At 38.9% G+C, this 13620-nt stretch overlaps 1 protein-coding gene across 7 annotated transcripts in view; it reads left to right on the top strand.

Annotated features, from left to right (window-relative positions):
• Positions 1-13620, top strand: part of Inpp5f (inositol polyphosphate-5-phosphatase F) — a 106855-nt gene that overhangs the window by 89844 nt on the left and 3391 nt on the right. For 4 of the 7 annotated variants that reach the window (XM_087185222.1, XM_087185221.1, XM_087185219.1 and 1 more), the window contains 4 exons: positions 7304-7375; positions 8519-8592; positions 9334-9462; positions 10258-10345. In XM_087185222.1, coding sequence (XP_087041348.1) covers positions 7304-7375; positions 8519-8592; positions 9334-9462; positions 10258-10345 — 363 coding nt within the window. Of the gene's footprint in view, positions 1-5088; positions 5873-7303; positions 7376-8518; positions 8593-9333; positions 9463-10257; positions 10346-13620 lie in introns of those variants that run through there. The other 3 variants (XM_087185223.1, XM_087185218.1, XM_087185224.1) reach the window with 3 other exon arrangements.

Genomic DNA, 13620 nt, shown 5'->3' with positions numbered 1-13620 from the left:
AGTTTTCAGTATAGTGCAGGGCTTATGCTAAGGCAGCTAAGGCACTTGCATGGGTGGAAAATTAAGAGGGTGCTAAAAACTCAGTAATGAAGTATTTTAGTACAGTATTTGTTTTTTGTGTATGTGTGTGTAGTGCTGGGGGTTTGAACCCAGGGCCTTCCTGCTGAGCTACATCCCCAGCCCCACCCCCCTTCCCACAGGGTCTTTCTAAGTCACTTAAGTTGCCCAGACTATGTTGAAGTGTGATCCTTCTGCCTCAGCCTCCCAGAGTGCTAAAATTACAGGCCTGTGCTACTACCTCTGGCTCAATGTTGGTATATGTGCTGCCAAAGCAAGCACTCTGGCTCAATGTTTGAATTTCTAAACTTTCTTTCTTTTTTTTTTTTTTTTGGTACTGGGGATGGAACTCTGGATATTCCTCTTGCGAGGCAGGCGGTGGAATCACTGAGCTAAATCCCCAGCCCTGAATTTCTAAACTTTCAAGTTGGTCAATTCCTGTCTGTGGATGGCTGCATGGGTCTTCCCTCTAACTCCCTCACCAGTCTAGTTTTTTTGTACTGATGCACATAAGTGAGTGTAATAAGAGGTACAGCAGTGCTTGTTATTTTTATTGGTTACAAAGTGGTCCTGGCCTTTCATAAAACAAATGGACCAACTAATACTTGACATTTTTTTTTTTAAACAGAAAGCATCCAGTTTGAAGTGAGTCTTGAAAATATCAGTGGACAACAGGATCTAAATTTATCTACCAGATTCAATGCTTACTTTTAGGGCTGAAATCTGATAATTTTTAATATTATAAAGAAACATTTCAGGAAATTGTAACCTCTGAGAATAAAGCATTATATTTAATTTTATACTTACATATATTTCATCTATTTTTAATAAAAGGGGCCTAAATTAAGCTTGAAAGTAAAATCAAATGCAATAGTATTTATATATATATAAAATATATATATTTTATATATATATTAAAATGAATAAAAGGCATTGACTTTAGTTTCGTAGGGAAACCTTCCATGCTTATAACCTCATGGATGATTTTGCTTTGATGGTAAATACAGTATTATAAATGGGATTTGCAGACTTTTAGAATGAAATGAAGTTTTTTTGGGTTTTTTTGTTTTTTGTTTTTTTTTGGTACCGGGGATCGAACTCGGGTCCTTGCGCTTGTGTAGCAGGCAGCGAAACCACTGAGCTAAATCCCCGGCCCCAAAATGAAGTTTTCATCATACACCTTAGTGCAGAATTTCTATTAGGTCACTTGGTAAAACATTTTGATTCATGTGCTTCAGTAATTTTTATAAATAGAAGCAATTCAACTTAATGCAGCACCAAAAAAGGGTAGGTTTTAGGTTTTTTTGTTTTGTTTTGTTTTTTGTTCATTTGTTGTGTGTGTGATTTTTTGGTACTGGGGATTGAACGCAAGACCTTTGCACTGAGCTACATCTCCAACCTTAAGGAGTAATATTTTTGGGCTGGGGATTTATAGCTCAGTGGTCCTGCCGCCTGCATTGCAAGCGCAAGGTCCCGAGTTTGATCCTTGGTACCAAAAAAAAAAAAAACAGAAGTAGTATTTTTAAATTACTCTTCAGAAATAATTGCAAGTAAAACCTACATTTTGCTTGAGTGTTAATTTTGGACTTCAAAATTTTTTTTTTTTTTTTTTTTTTTCTGTACCGGGGATCAAACTCAGGACCTTGCACTTTTGAGGCAGGCATGGCACCACTGAACTAAATCCTTGGCCTCACCTCAATTTTTATTTATTTTGGTACTGGGGATTGAACCTAGGGCCTTACAACATGCTAGGCAAGCACTATATCACTGAGCTACATCCCCAGCCCTGTATCTCAATTTTTAAAAATCTTATTTAAACCAAGTTTTTTTGTTTCTACTTTGGAGTAAATGAAAGTGGGAAAACCAAAAGGTTTATTTCTTCTTTGTGTCCCCCACACCAATCATGCATGGAGGCTAGCACTCTACCACAGAGCTACATCCCCAGCTCAAAAGGTTTATTTCTAATGCTGGCTACCATTTGGTAGGATCACACTGCTCCTGATTTGATTTACAAGCCTGTGATTCATTCGTTCATGTAGGTGGTACTAGGGTTGAACTCAGGGCCTTGCACATACTAAACACTGTACCACTGAACTACATTCTCCCACTCAAATCCTGTAATTATTAATAGAAATTAATACCCTGAGTGAGAGGTATAAAAAGATATATAAAGTGTGTGTTATTGCTATTAAAGCTTGCAACAAAGTTTGGGTAAGGATGCTTTGGTAAGTATCATTAGAAACCTCTTACAAAGATTCATGAAAAGTCATACTTATTTCTGGCAACTGGATTCACGAAAATAATGATGAAACAAGAATAGTCTTCTAGGATCAGGTCTTTAAGAAATTACTGTTGTGGGCCGGGGATTTAGCTCAGTGGTTTCGCCGCCTGCTACGCAAGTGCAAGGACCCAAGTTCAATCCCTGGTACCAAAAAAAAAAAAAGGGAAAAAAAAAAAAAGAAATTACTGTTGAGTAGTCTTAAATCTCAAATTCTCAGCTACTAAATGCTTACCTCAGAAATGTAATTATTTTGTTTTTCTCTTTTCTTCATTAACATGATGAAACAGTTCTTTTCCCTTGATTTTTGATTTCCACCCCTCTCCAATGTCTGGCAATTGCATTTCCTATTTCCCTTTAATCTTGCAATAAAACTTGGTTTTCTGATAACAGAGAGCCAGTGATTGTCTTTTAACCATCATCTTTGGTTAAAACTCCTGATGAAGAATAACAGCATTAATAACATGTGTTAGAAAGCAAAGGTCAGAACATCCTTCCCTTTGCTGACTGTATTTGGGATGTACTGATCTGGAGTACTTCCTGAAAAAAGTAGAGCCCGCTTTTCCTCCATTGCAAGTTAAGCTGAACACACACATTTAATTTTCATCATCTCATGAAGGCCCTGTACACTGTAGTTATCACACCCTGTGCCACATATACTCCCAGCCCTAAGCAACCACTAATTTACTTCTATCTTATGGGGTTTGTCTGCCTATTCTGCACACTTTGTATAAGTGGAGAATACAATATATGGGTTTATGTGACTGGGTGACTTCACTTCGAATATTTTTCATGATCTTCCACATTGTGGCATGAACCAGAATCTCATTCCAGTAGTATTCTGTTGTGTGGATATACCACATTTTGTTTATTCATTTGTGGACAGAGTTTTGAGTTATTTTCACATTTTGTCCATTATAAATAGTGATGTTAAGAACATTTGTGTACAAGTTTTGTTGAATGCCTATTTTCAATTCTTTCCAGTATATACTTAGGATTAGACATTGCCAGATGACTTGGTAATACTCTTTTTTGGGAAACTGCCAAACTGTGTCCCACCATAGCCATACCATTTTAAATGTGCACCAGCAAAATATGAAGGTTCTGATTCTCCAACACTTATTTTCCTCTTAAAAAAAAGTTGCCATTGAGGCATGGTGGTGCATGCCTGTAATCCCAGCATTCTAGGAGACTGAGGTAGGATCAGAAGTTCAAGCCCATCCTGGGAAAATGACTTAGTGGGTCCTTGTCTCAAAATTTAAGAGGGCTAGGGATCTAGCTGAGTGGGAAGGCTTGGTTCAGTCCCCGCTACAGGGGATAAATTATTATAATCCTAGTGGGTGTGGAGTGATATCTTATTGTGGTTCTTATTTGCATTTAATCACAAATGATGTTGAGGATTCTTTTCTTGTTGGCCCTTTTTGTAACTTCATTTGGAAAAAAGTCTACTCAAATATTTTTCCTGTTTTAAATTGGATTTATTTTTGTTGTTGAGTTGTAAATAAAGTTTTTCCAAGATCAGGGCTAGGATTGGGGTCAGTCACACAAGGCAGGATTGTACAAATTTAAGAGCAGATCCTATGTTTACTTACTTTTTTGACATTTTCTTCATCATACTTTTGAGTCTACTTTGATTTTTTAAAAAAATATCGCTCCAAGGCTGGGGATTTAGCTCAGTGGTTCTGCCGCCTGCCTTGCCAAGGGCAAGGTCCCGAGTTCGATCCCTGGTACAAAAGAAATATTTTTATCTATCTATCTATCTATCTATCTATCTATCTATCTTGCTCCAGCCAGGCGTGGTGGCACATGCCTGTAATCCCAGTGCTCGGGAGGCTGAGATAGGAGGATCACCACGAGTTCCAGGCCATCCTGGGCTCTATAGTGAGTTCAAGGCTAGCCTGAACTATATAGTGAGATCCTGTCTCCAAAACAAAACCACAAAACCCAGAATAATGCTCTAAGTTGTCCTGATGACTGCCTCGGCACCCTCTTAAATTCTGTGCCAGAGACAGTGTCTCACTGCCCCTCACTGTAGGCCTGGCGGTGTTGAAAGCTCCCGCCAGCGGTACGCAAACCGGATCCTCAGCACGACTGTGGTGGGAGCTGTCCAGCGTGGCGCCGTGCTCTGCGAGTGTTTCTCTTCGCACAGCCCCGGCAGAGATGTGGGCCAGGCCTCTCGGGCGTCCTGTGTCCTCTTTGGCCTTCTGTGTCCTCTCCAACCTCTCCCCTAATAACCCCGAGCCCTCCTCTTGTCCCAAAACAATCTGACTTGGGCGACAGTGGGAAAGAGGTGTCTAAAATAGAAAACAAACAGGAGTGGTGCAGATCTGCCCTTTAGCATCTTGACAAAACCAACTCTCTGTGCCATCTCGGCCCAGCTCGCTCTCCATACCCCGAACTCAACAGCCCTTATGCCTGGTTTCTAGAGTGCTTAGGGGGTGGTAGCCACTGATTGTCAGGCACATGACCGTGCCCCGGACAGAGGCGACGGTGGTACCCTGCCCATTGCATCCCTCTGGTGACCGTGGGCACAGACCATGAGAAAGGCGCAAGACAGCCCTTGCGGGAGCCAGACGCCCAGAACCTCTCCTTTGCTGGCCTGGGTCGGAGCCCAACAGGGAGGGCTCGAGAGGCGCCGGACGGAGCGCGCCTGCGCACTGGCTGCCAGCCTGGACCGGAAGTGGGCGGGTGGAAGCTAGACCTTTGTAGTGGGCGGTACTTGGCGCGGCCGCAGAGCGTTTGCAGCGTTCGTCACATTTGCTGCAGGCTCAATATCGGTACAGGGTGGTCTTGACTGAGCTGCGAGGGATCCACGGACGGACGGACGCACAGACCGACCATGCCGCGCTCCCACAGGCCTCCACCACCTGCTCAGCGGGCTCCCGCCGCCAATGCCGTTGAGCCCAAGTCTGATGGTGTTGTGGCTATGACTTTCAAGATTTTTCTCCTTTTTGCAGGACTCATGGTTAAAGTACCTGTCGGGCTATATTTTTCTTGTAAATTACTTCTTTTCCAAAGTCTGTTGTTAATGTCCCCTGAAGACAGCGCCTTTTACGCTACCATTGTCGCAGTGGTCGGGCTTCATGTGGTGGTGGCAATTTTTGTCCTCATAGTGTGGAAAGAGGGTTTGCCTCAGTGGCGGGAAAACAAAAACGAATAGAGCAGCTTCAAGAGCTGCAAACGCTGGGGGGTAGGGAAGTACCTACAGGGTTTGTTTTCTTTCTTTCTTGTTCGTTTTAAACGTGCTTTTCTTTTTCTTTAGAGGGGTAGGGAATTCAATTATTTACGGCAGCTAAGACCAGTAAAAATGGGGTGGGGGGGAGGGCTGACATTTTTGACCGCCTGTTACGTGCCAAGTGCTTTTTCTTAAGAACATAATGTTTTTGACAGGATAGTGTTTGACTGATGTAAATATTTATGCCGAAATAGGATGCTAGGATGAAAGTAACACTGTAATTAGTAGAATTTACTTCATATCAATATGTGTCGTGTTTTCATTTTTATGACTTGGCTCAAGCAACAATTTTCAGAATGCAGGTAACTATCAATGCACAAAACTAAACTACGTTTTACCTCGTTCAGTATTCTCAGAGAAGCTGCCAGGATCATTGATTTTTTTTCACCATCAATTACTTGCTTAATGCTCAGGTTTTCCTCTTAGAATCAATACTTTATTGGATTGTAGCATTTTACCTTGTTCATTTGTTTTTCAGTATATTAGGGGAAAATTGAAGTGAATTTGTTAATTTTAGATAAGACTGTTAGAGTTACACTGCAACAAAGTGCTGCTGATGTAAAAACCTGCAGTTTAAGATTTTAGTAAATCTGTCCTTCCCTGCAGTATCTATTAAACAATGACCTCATTCTTTTGCGGAGTAAGAAGTGTTCCATCTACAAGTGATATTTTTTACTATTTGTTTTACAATAGCATTTTGATAAGGTCTAGTGAAATCCTAAGGTGAAATTTTCTTACAGTGAAATTTTGAGACCAGTTTTAAGTATGCAGATTAATCTCCACCTTTTAAAAAAAATCACCTTTTGGTGGAAAAGTTATTAATGTTAGATTAATATTAGATTAAAAGTTTCATTTGAGTTCAGATTCTGCCTGTTATTTGTTGACTACCTACAAGTAATATTACAGGGATGTATATTTTACTGAAGGTTTGGTTTAATGATTATCAAATCTGGTTTCTAACCTTTATTTTGATAGATTTGATTTTAGAGTGGGTATAAATATGACAGCCTTAAGGAAATGTTTACCTTTTTTTTTGTTTCCAAGGTAATAGTGACCCACCCTTTTTTGGCTCCCCTTACCCCAGCTTCCAAGCCCAGTCAGTTTCCCATTCCAGGTCTTCAGTGTAATTTACTTGAAAGCTGTAAATAAATATATAGTGAGAATAATGGAATATAGCTTGAACTTTTGCACATAAATGTCATATTTATGTGCACATAAATGTTTCATTTTTGCACATAAATGTTATATTTATGTAAAATTCTTTTAAAAAGATTTCTTATACATGAATGTAAACATACCCTAAATGTGCAGTGTGTTATTTGGAGGTTAGATAATGTGAGATAATCTACCATTTCTCCCTTCTCAGTCTCAGGTTTTCCTTTTTTTCTTCTCAGGAACCACTTCTCTACCATCCTCCAATCCCCACTCTCTAGTTAACCCATTTCCCTGAAGACTCCCCATTCCTGGCTACCTCTCTGCAAAGGGACCCCCCCTCAGCTCCAGTTCTTCCATCCACCTCCCCCATTTCCCAAATCTGATTCTTATTATTTTTAAAATTTTAAAAAGATAGATTATATTAACTACAGAAGTATGTATAATTCATTGGTTATTTTATTTTCTTCTTTTTCCACTGGTCAATCTTTTTTCATAAGTGGCTATGCTGTGTGAATGTGTTTGGTAGAGAATACAGATGAAAATGAAAATACCTAATTCCCTGTGTCATGTTTGTTTAGCCTCATTGATGCTACTCATAGAGATGTGGATGTGCTGTTATTGCTTTCTAACTCTGCCTACTACGTGGCCTAGTAAGTTGCTTATTGATTTAAAGCTTTTAATTTTACATTTTTAAAATTTAAGAATCTGGTTTTATTATATATTCATGAATTGAACCCTTTAACCTGATATGGGCTACTAATCTTTATCAGTTTGAAATTTTTATTGGTGAGTTATTAACAGTATGTTTATATAATATTGTGTGTTCTTTTAGCTTAGCATAATTACCTATGTATCTGCCTGGTTTTGATGTACTCTGTATATTTTTAACATGAATGGCCATATGCCATTTTTTATTTTACTCATACCATATTTAAATGTTTGCCCATGGTTAGGCATAAAATTACCTGCAGTTTTTTGCTTTTATGAATGCCACAGCTATCTGTACACACACATACACACACACACCAGCTTCTCTTTGGTTGCAAGGATATGGAATTATGTGACTTTTATGGTTTGTTTTCAGATCTGTCTCCAGAAAGATTACCAATTAACAGTGTCACTAGCAGAATACTTGTTTCCACATACTTCACCAAAATTGAATTTTAATTTATTCTAAGTAAGCATTCACCTTATTTTTGGCTTTGTTTGAACTGTCATTTTTTTTTTCTTTTTTCTTTTTTTTTTTTTTGCCTGGGACAAAACTCAGGACCTCGCGCTTGCCAGGCAGACACGGCACCACTAAGATACACCCCAGCCCTGAACTGTCATGTTTATTTTTGGTACCAAGGATTGAACTCAGGAATCCCTGGACCTCTGAAAGTGTCATTTTTTAGACATCAATCCAGATACCTGTTGGCATAGATCATATGGAGTTTCCATTCTTGATTTTGGATATCAACTTTATCTGCTATATTATTTCTAGATAGTTTCAATATGTGTGTGTGTTTTGCCTTCATTTTAGATTTTTTTTATGAAAGTATTTATAAAACATTATTTTTGTGTTGTAATTGTTTTCTAGTGTAAGATCTATAAACCAGTTTTCTTTTAGCTGTGAAACTATATTATTTTTATTTAATGTAGTTTTGAGAATATTTTTGTTTAAATCTTTACTCCAAATGTATTGAGCTGGGAAAGATTTATTTTAACTGCATGTACTTCTTTACTTTTGTTATACCTCAGCTGACAAGCCAAATATGTTTTTTATTTTAATTCTCTTTTTACTCTTTGTCTAGTTATGATGATGAAGTGGATAAAGTAAACCAGTATCAACGACTAAGTCTAGAAAACCTGGAAAAAATAGAAATAGGTAAATTTAACATACTAACCAACTCAAAGAAATCAAATGCTGTTGCTTCCTAGAATAGGTCAAGTTGCTTGCATTGGTGGGTCAGTGGTAGAATTCTTGCGTGCCAAGTATAGGTCAAATTATTTAAGCAACTGGTATACCATCTGTTAGAAACTAGAAAGGGATATTCTGAGTAGTCTGTGTCTTCAGACTTCCTTTCTATTTTTTAGAGATTAGTGGATGGTCTAATAATACTGTGTTCTTTTCATTTTTTGCCATGTTAAGATAGCCCCAGCAATCAAAATTTAAAATGAAACTGAAGAAGAGTTTTTTTTTTTGGTACCGGGGATGGAACTTGGGTCCTTGAGCTTGCAAGGCAAGCGGTGGAATCACTGAGCTAAATCCCCGGCCCTACGGAAGAGTTTTTATAGCTTCATCAGATCAGATAGATATAGCCAGACTGGTGGTCCACACCCATAATCCCAGTACTCAGGAGGCTGAGGCAGGAGAATCACCAAGAGTTCAAGGCCAGCCTGAGCTACATAGTGAGCTCAAGGCTACCCTGGACTATATAGCAAGACCCTGTCTCAAAAAACAAACAGATCAGATAGATGTGATAAGATTGTGTTTTGTATTGTATGTTGTCATTTAGATTATGAAGAAAAATGTGCTATATGCTTAATTGATGAATGTTGGTCTTTTGAGGTTATAGAAGAAAATGGACATTATGTAAACTTTACTTGTATTTGTTTGGCCTTCGAGGTCCTGAACCCACTCTTTTTGGTAAGCCGAAGTTTTCCTGCATGCGACTGTACTACAGATATAAAGAAGCAAGTGGTTATTTCCACACACTGAGAGCTGTACCACGTAATCCAGAAGAAGATGGAAAAGGTAAAGAAAAGGAAAGTACCTGATAACTTTATGTCTGCTCTTGTAAGTTCAAATAGAATTGGGACATTACACACTATAGTGAGTGGCATGAGAACTGATGTGGGAACAGCTCTGTGATCTGAGCAGTTCTATTCCCAGGATCACAGGGAGCTAATTTGGATATACTAGAGAGATTGGGGCAAGGGACTCTAGCGGCAATTCTCAATGTGTGTGCCTCTGTACAAAGCCTGTGGATGCTAAGGCTTTCCCACTTATCCCTCTCTTAGGAGCTGCCACCCACTAATCTCATCCACAGCTGTTGCCTCAGCATCTGGCGCAGTGCTTGGACAAACATGAATCACAACAAACTTTTAACTCCAGTTGTTTGTTCTTTTGTTCTTGTGCTTTACTCTCCTGTGAAAGATTTGCTGTAGAATATTTTGATTCAGTGGTGGGGGGGTAGCAGTTTTCTGTAAGTTGCAGCAAATAAACTTGTATTTAAGTACAAGACCACAGATACTAGTCAAGAATGTATAAATTAGTTGGGGTTTTTTTGCTACTGGGGATCGAACTCGGGACCTTGCACTTGGGAAGCAGGCGGCAGAACCACTGAGCTAAGTCTCTGGCCCAAGAAAGTGTAAATTAGGGGCTGGCGATTTAGCTCAGTGGTTCTGCCGCCTGCCTCGCAAGGACCCGAGTTCGATCCCAGTACCAAAAAACCAAAAAACAAACAAAAAAACAAGAATGTGTAAATTAGTACAGCTGTATTTTGTGTGTTTTTGGAGACACTAACAAGCAGGTACATTTGGGTTTCAGACACCCTTCAGTGCATTGCAGAGATGTTGCAGATCACCAAGCAAGCTGTAGGTCTGGATGTGCCCATAGTCGAGAGAAAACTCGAGAGGTAAGTGCACTGCTCCTGTTAAGATTTCCTTGGGATTTTTCTTCCCAATAATAAAGACTTAAGCCACGAATAGTGGTGGACACCTGTGATATCATCACTCTGGGTGTCTGAGGCAGGAAGATTGCAAGTTCAAGCCCAGCTTGGGCAGTTTACTGACTTAATTAAAAGTTTTTTGTTTTGTTTTGGTACCGGGGATTGAACTCCAGTCCTTGCGCTTTCGAGGCAGGCAGCAGAATCAAAAGTGTTTTTTTTAAAGGCTGAATGTAGCTCAGTGCCTTGGGTTCAATCCCTAGTACTGGCCCCTCACCAAGAGTATTTTCAAAGGAAGAAGTGAGGAAGACATTAATATGTTGGTAGGTAGAGGGGTAAGTATTGAATTTCTGTGGACCAAAATTAATGCTGTATTGCTATATAACTTCTCAGATAACTTTCAGACTTCAAGAGTTGCTTTCTAGGCATGGTGGTGCACACCTGTAATCTTAGCACTCAGGAGGCTTCGACACAAGGATCACCATGAGTTCGAGGCCAGCCTGGGCTACACAGTTCAAGGCCAGCCTGAACTACATAGTGAAACCCTGTCTCAAAAACAAACAAACAAAAAAAGTTGCACAATTCATTGTTTAATATACCCACTATGGTACATTAATTTGCTCTCTGTGGGTAGTATTTGTGTTCCTTAAAAAACCTGTATATAGGGCTGGGGATTTAGCTCAGTGGTTATGTCGCCTGCCCGAGTTTGATCCCCGGTACCAAATAAACCCAAAAAAAGCCTGTATATCAAAACTAATGGAGTCCTGGGAAACCTTACCTGTAATTGTCTCAGGCCTTTAGTGGACTGGCAGATAATTAATTTGACCTAACATACTGGGAACTGGTAAACTTGCATAAAACTCAAAATCTAAGGGCCTGGGATTTAGCTCAGTGGTGCCGCCGCCTGGCTTGCAAGTGCAAGGTCCTGAGTTCGATCCCTGGTACCAAAAAAAAAAAAAAATCAAAAGGGCCGGGGATTTAGCTCAGTGGTGTTGCCGCCTGCTGTGCAAGCACAAGGACCCAAGTTTGATTCCCGGTACCAAAAGAAAAGAAAAAGAAAGAAAAATCAAAAACTCAAAATCTAATATCTTCAAAGCAACTGAATGACATCAGGATAATAAGTTGGAAATACTTCTGAAAGGGAATTCTGAATCAATAGACCGAAAACTTTAAGATGCTTAATTGTAGAACTATCTTATATGTGTCACTCCCTTGGAAGAAGAGAAATTTTTTCTTTTTTTTGGGTTCCTGTTGGCTACATACTTTTGAATAACTCATTTCTTCAGTAAAATTGGCCTGTATAAAAATTGATCATGGCCAGTTCTTTATGTGTAATTTTATTTTATTTATTTTTTATTTATTATTTATTTATTTATTTTTGGTACCAGGGATCGAACTCGGGTCCTTGTGCTTGCGCAGCAGGCAGCGAAACCACTGAGCTAAATCCCCGGCCCTACTTTATGTGTAATTTTAAAGAAAAAAATTTATATATATTTTTGTGGCACTGGGAATTGAACCCAGGGCTTTTGTACTGAGCTACATCACCAGCCTTTCTTATTTTGAAACAGGGTCTCAGTTGCCCTGGCTGGGCTTGAACTTGTGATCTTTCTGCCTTAGCCTCCCAGAATGCTGGGATTATGGGCATATCACCATACTCAGTTAAAGAACTATATTTCTGAAAAAATTTGAACCATAGACCAGTCACACAAATCATTATAATCCCGCCACTATTATGTAGTCATACATAAAAATATATATGCATCTTGGCTCTTCTGTTTTTTAAATAACAAAGCCTGTAAATATAAACTTATATCTAATATTGCAACAAAATTATCTCTTCTAATTTTGGAGTAAAAATTGGCTGTGTTAGACCTAATAAACTATACAGTACAAATAGCATGTATATAGTATTTAAGAAGTTTTGAAGAGTAATTTTGACTGGACTTGATGTTTGCAAATGTATTGGATAGTTTCAGAACATGGACTCTGGTCAGTCAGACATTTTAAACAATTTTTAAATTGACATGATAATTGGATATATTTGCAGGGTACAGTGATATTTCAGTACATTATACTCCGCGTAATGATCAAATCAGCCCAACTTTCTTGATCCCTGAATGTGTCGCTTACCCTCCAACCTTGGGAGAGATGTACATAATAGTCTTTCAGTTTTGTTACCTGTACAATGAGATAATGAAATGTCAGAGTAGTTGCATGAATGGAATGTTAATGCACTTAGAATAATACTTGTATACAGCATTAAACCCAATTGCTAAGAATGTGGCTGCCTTTCTCTTTTCCAAAAATTCATAATATTTTTGTTTTTTTGTTTGTTTCGGGGATTGAACTCGGGACCTTGTGCTTTCGAGGAAGCTGGTGGAACCACTGAGCTCAATCCCCGGCTCCTTCCATGATATCTTTGTCATGTATTATTTTTGCATGGCAAGGATAATTTCCTTAGAATAATATCCCCAAATTAGAAATTCACATTAAAAAGTATGAATACTTTCCTTCCTCTTAACTGCCAAATTGCTTACTACTCATTTAACCCTGTATACCTCCTTAGAGATTATCATGAGTTTTAGAAAAATTCCAAAGAGCTAGCTTTTCTTGTTCTTTAAGTGATACAGCATTTAAAATACATTCAGGATATCCATCTGGATTTGCTTAAAATTTAATGTACCAGGTAATACGTTCTCCACAAGTACTTAGCTAAGTGATATTTTACAAAGAATCATAATTTATGGCTGAAAGAACCCCTCTGAGAGGGAATCCTGATAGCTGCTTTACTGTCCTTGATATGATTTGTGGCCCCAAGTGACACATTTTTAACTCTTAAACTGACTACAGGGAACATTCAAATGTAAGTACTCTAGAGAAAACAGTGCTTTATACACTAGCATTTTGGGAAAAGAATGCCTGTGAGCTGATTACATTTTAAGAATTGTGGATTTTTCACTCCTAGTGAACAGCAGTGAGGCTTCATGGTTCCCAGTCTAGTAGGGAGGATGGCCATATGGTCCCTGGAGGAAAACTGCTCAGTCTTTAGTGTGTGGAGAAATGTTTACTAGGTCTTTAACCTATTTTTTCTGTAATATTCCCATAATATGGGATCCTGCATGACCATGAGTGTACACAACAGAAATTTGTGGCTTATGCCACCCAGAACTTTATTCTTACTTTGTATCTATCACAAGGGTGACAAAGGAGAAAAAACACTTAAGATTAGTTATATTAAATATCCT

The sequence above is a fragment of the Heterocephalus glaber genome, unplaced genomic scaffold (genome assembly GCF_053883595.1).
Source record: "Heterocephalus glaber isolate CG9 unplaced genomic scaffold, H.glaber_assembly_v1.0 deba00001497, whole genome shotgun sequence".
Classification (NCBI taxonomy): Eukaryota; Metazoa; Chordata; class Mammalia; order Rodentia; family Bathyergidae; genus Heterocephalus; species Heterocephalus glaber.
The sequence above is the reverse complement of the archived record's forward strand: the minus strand, read 5'-3'. Positions and strand labels throughout refer to the sequence as shown.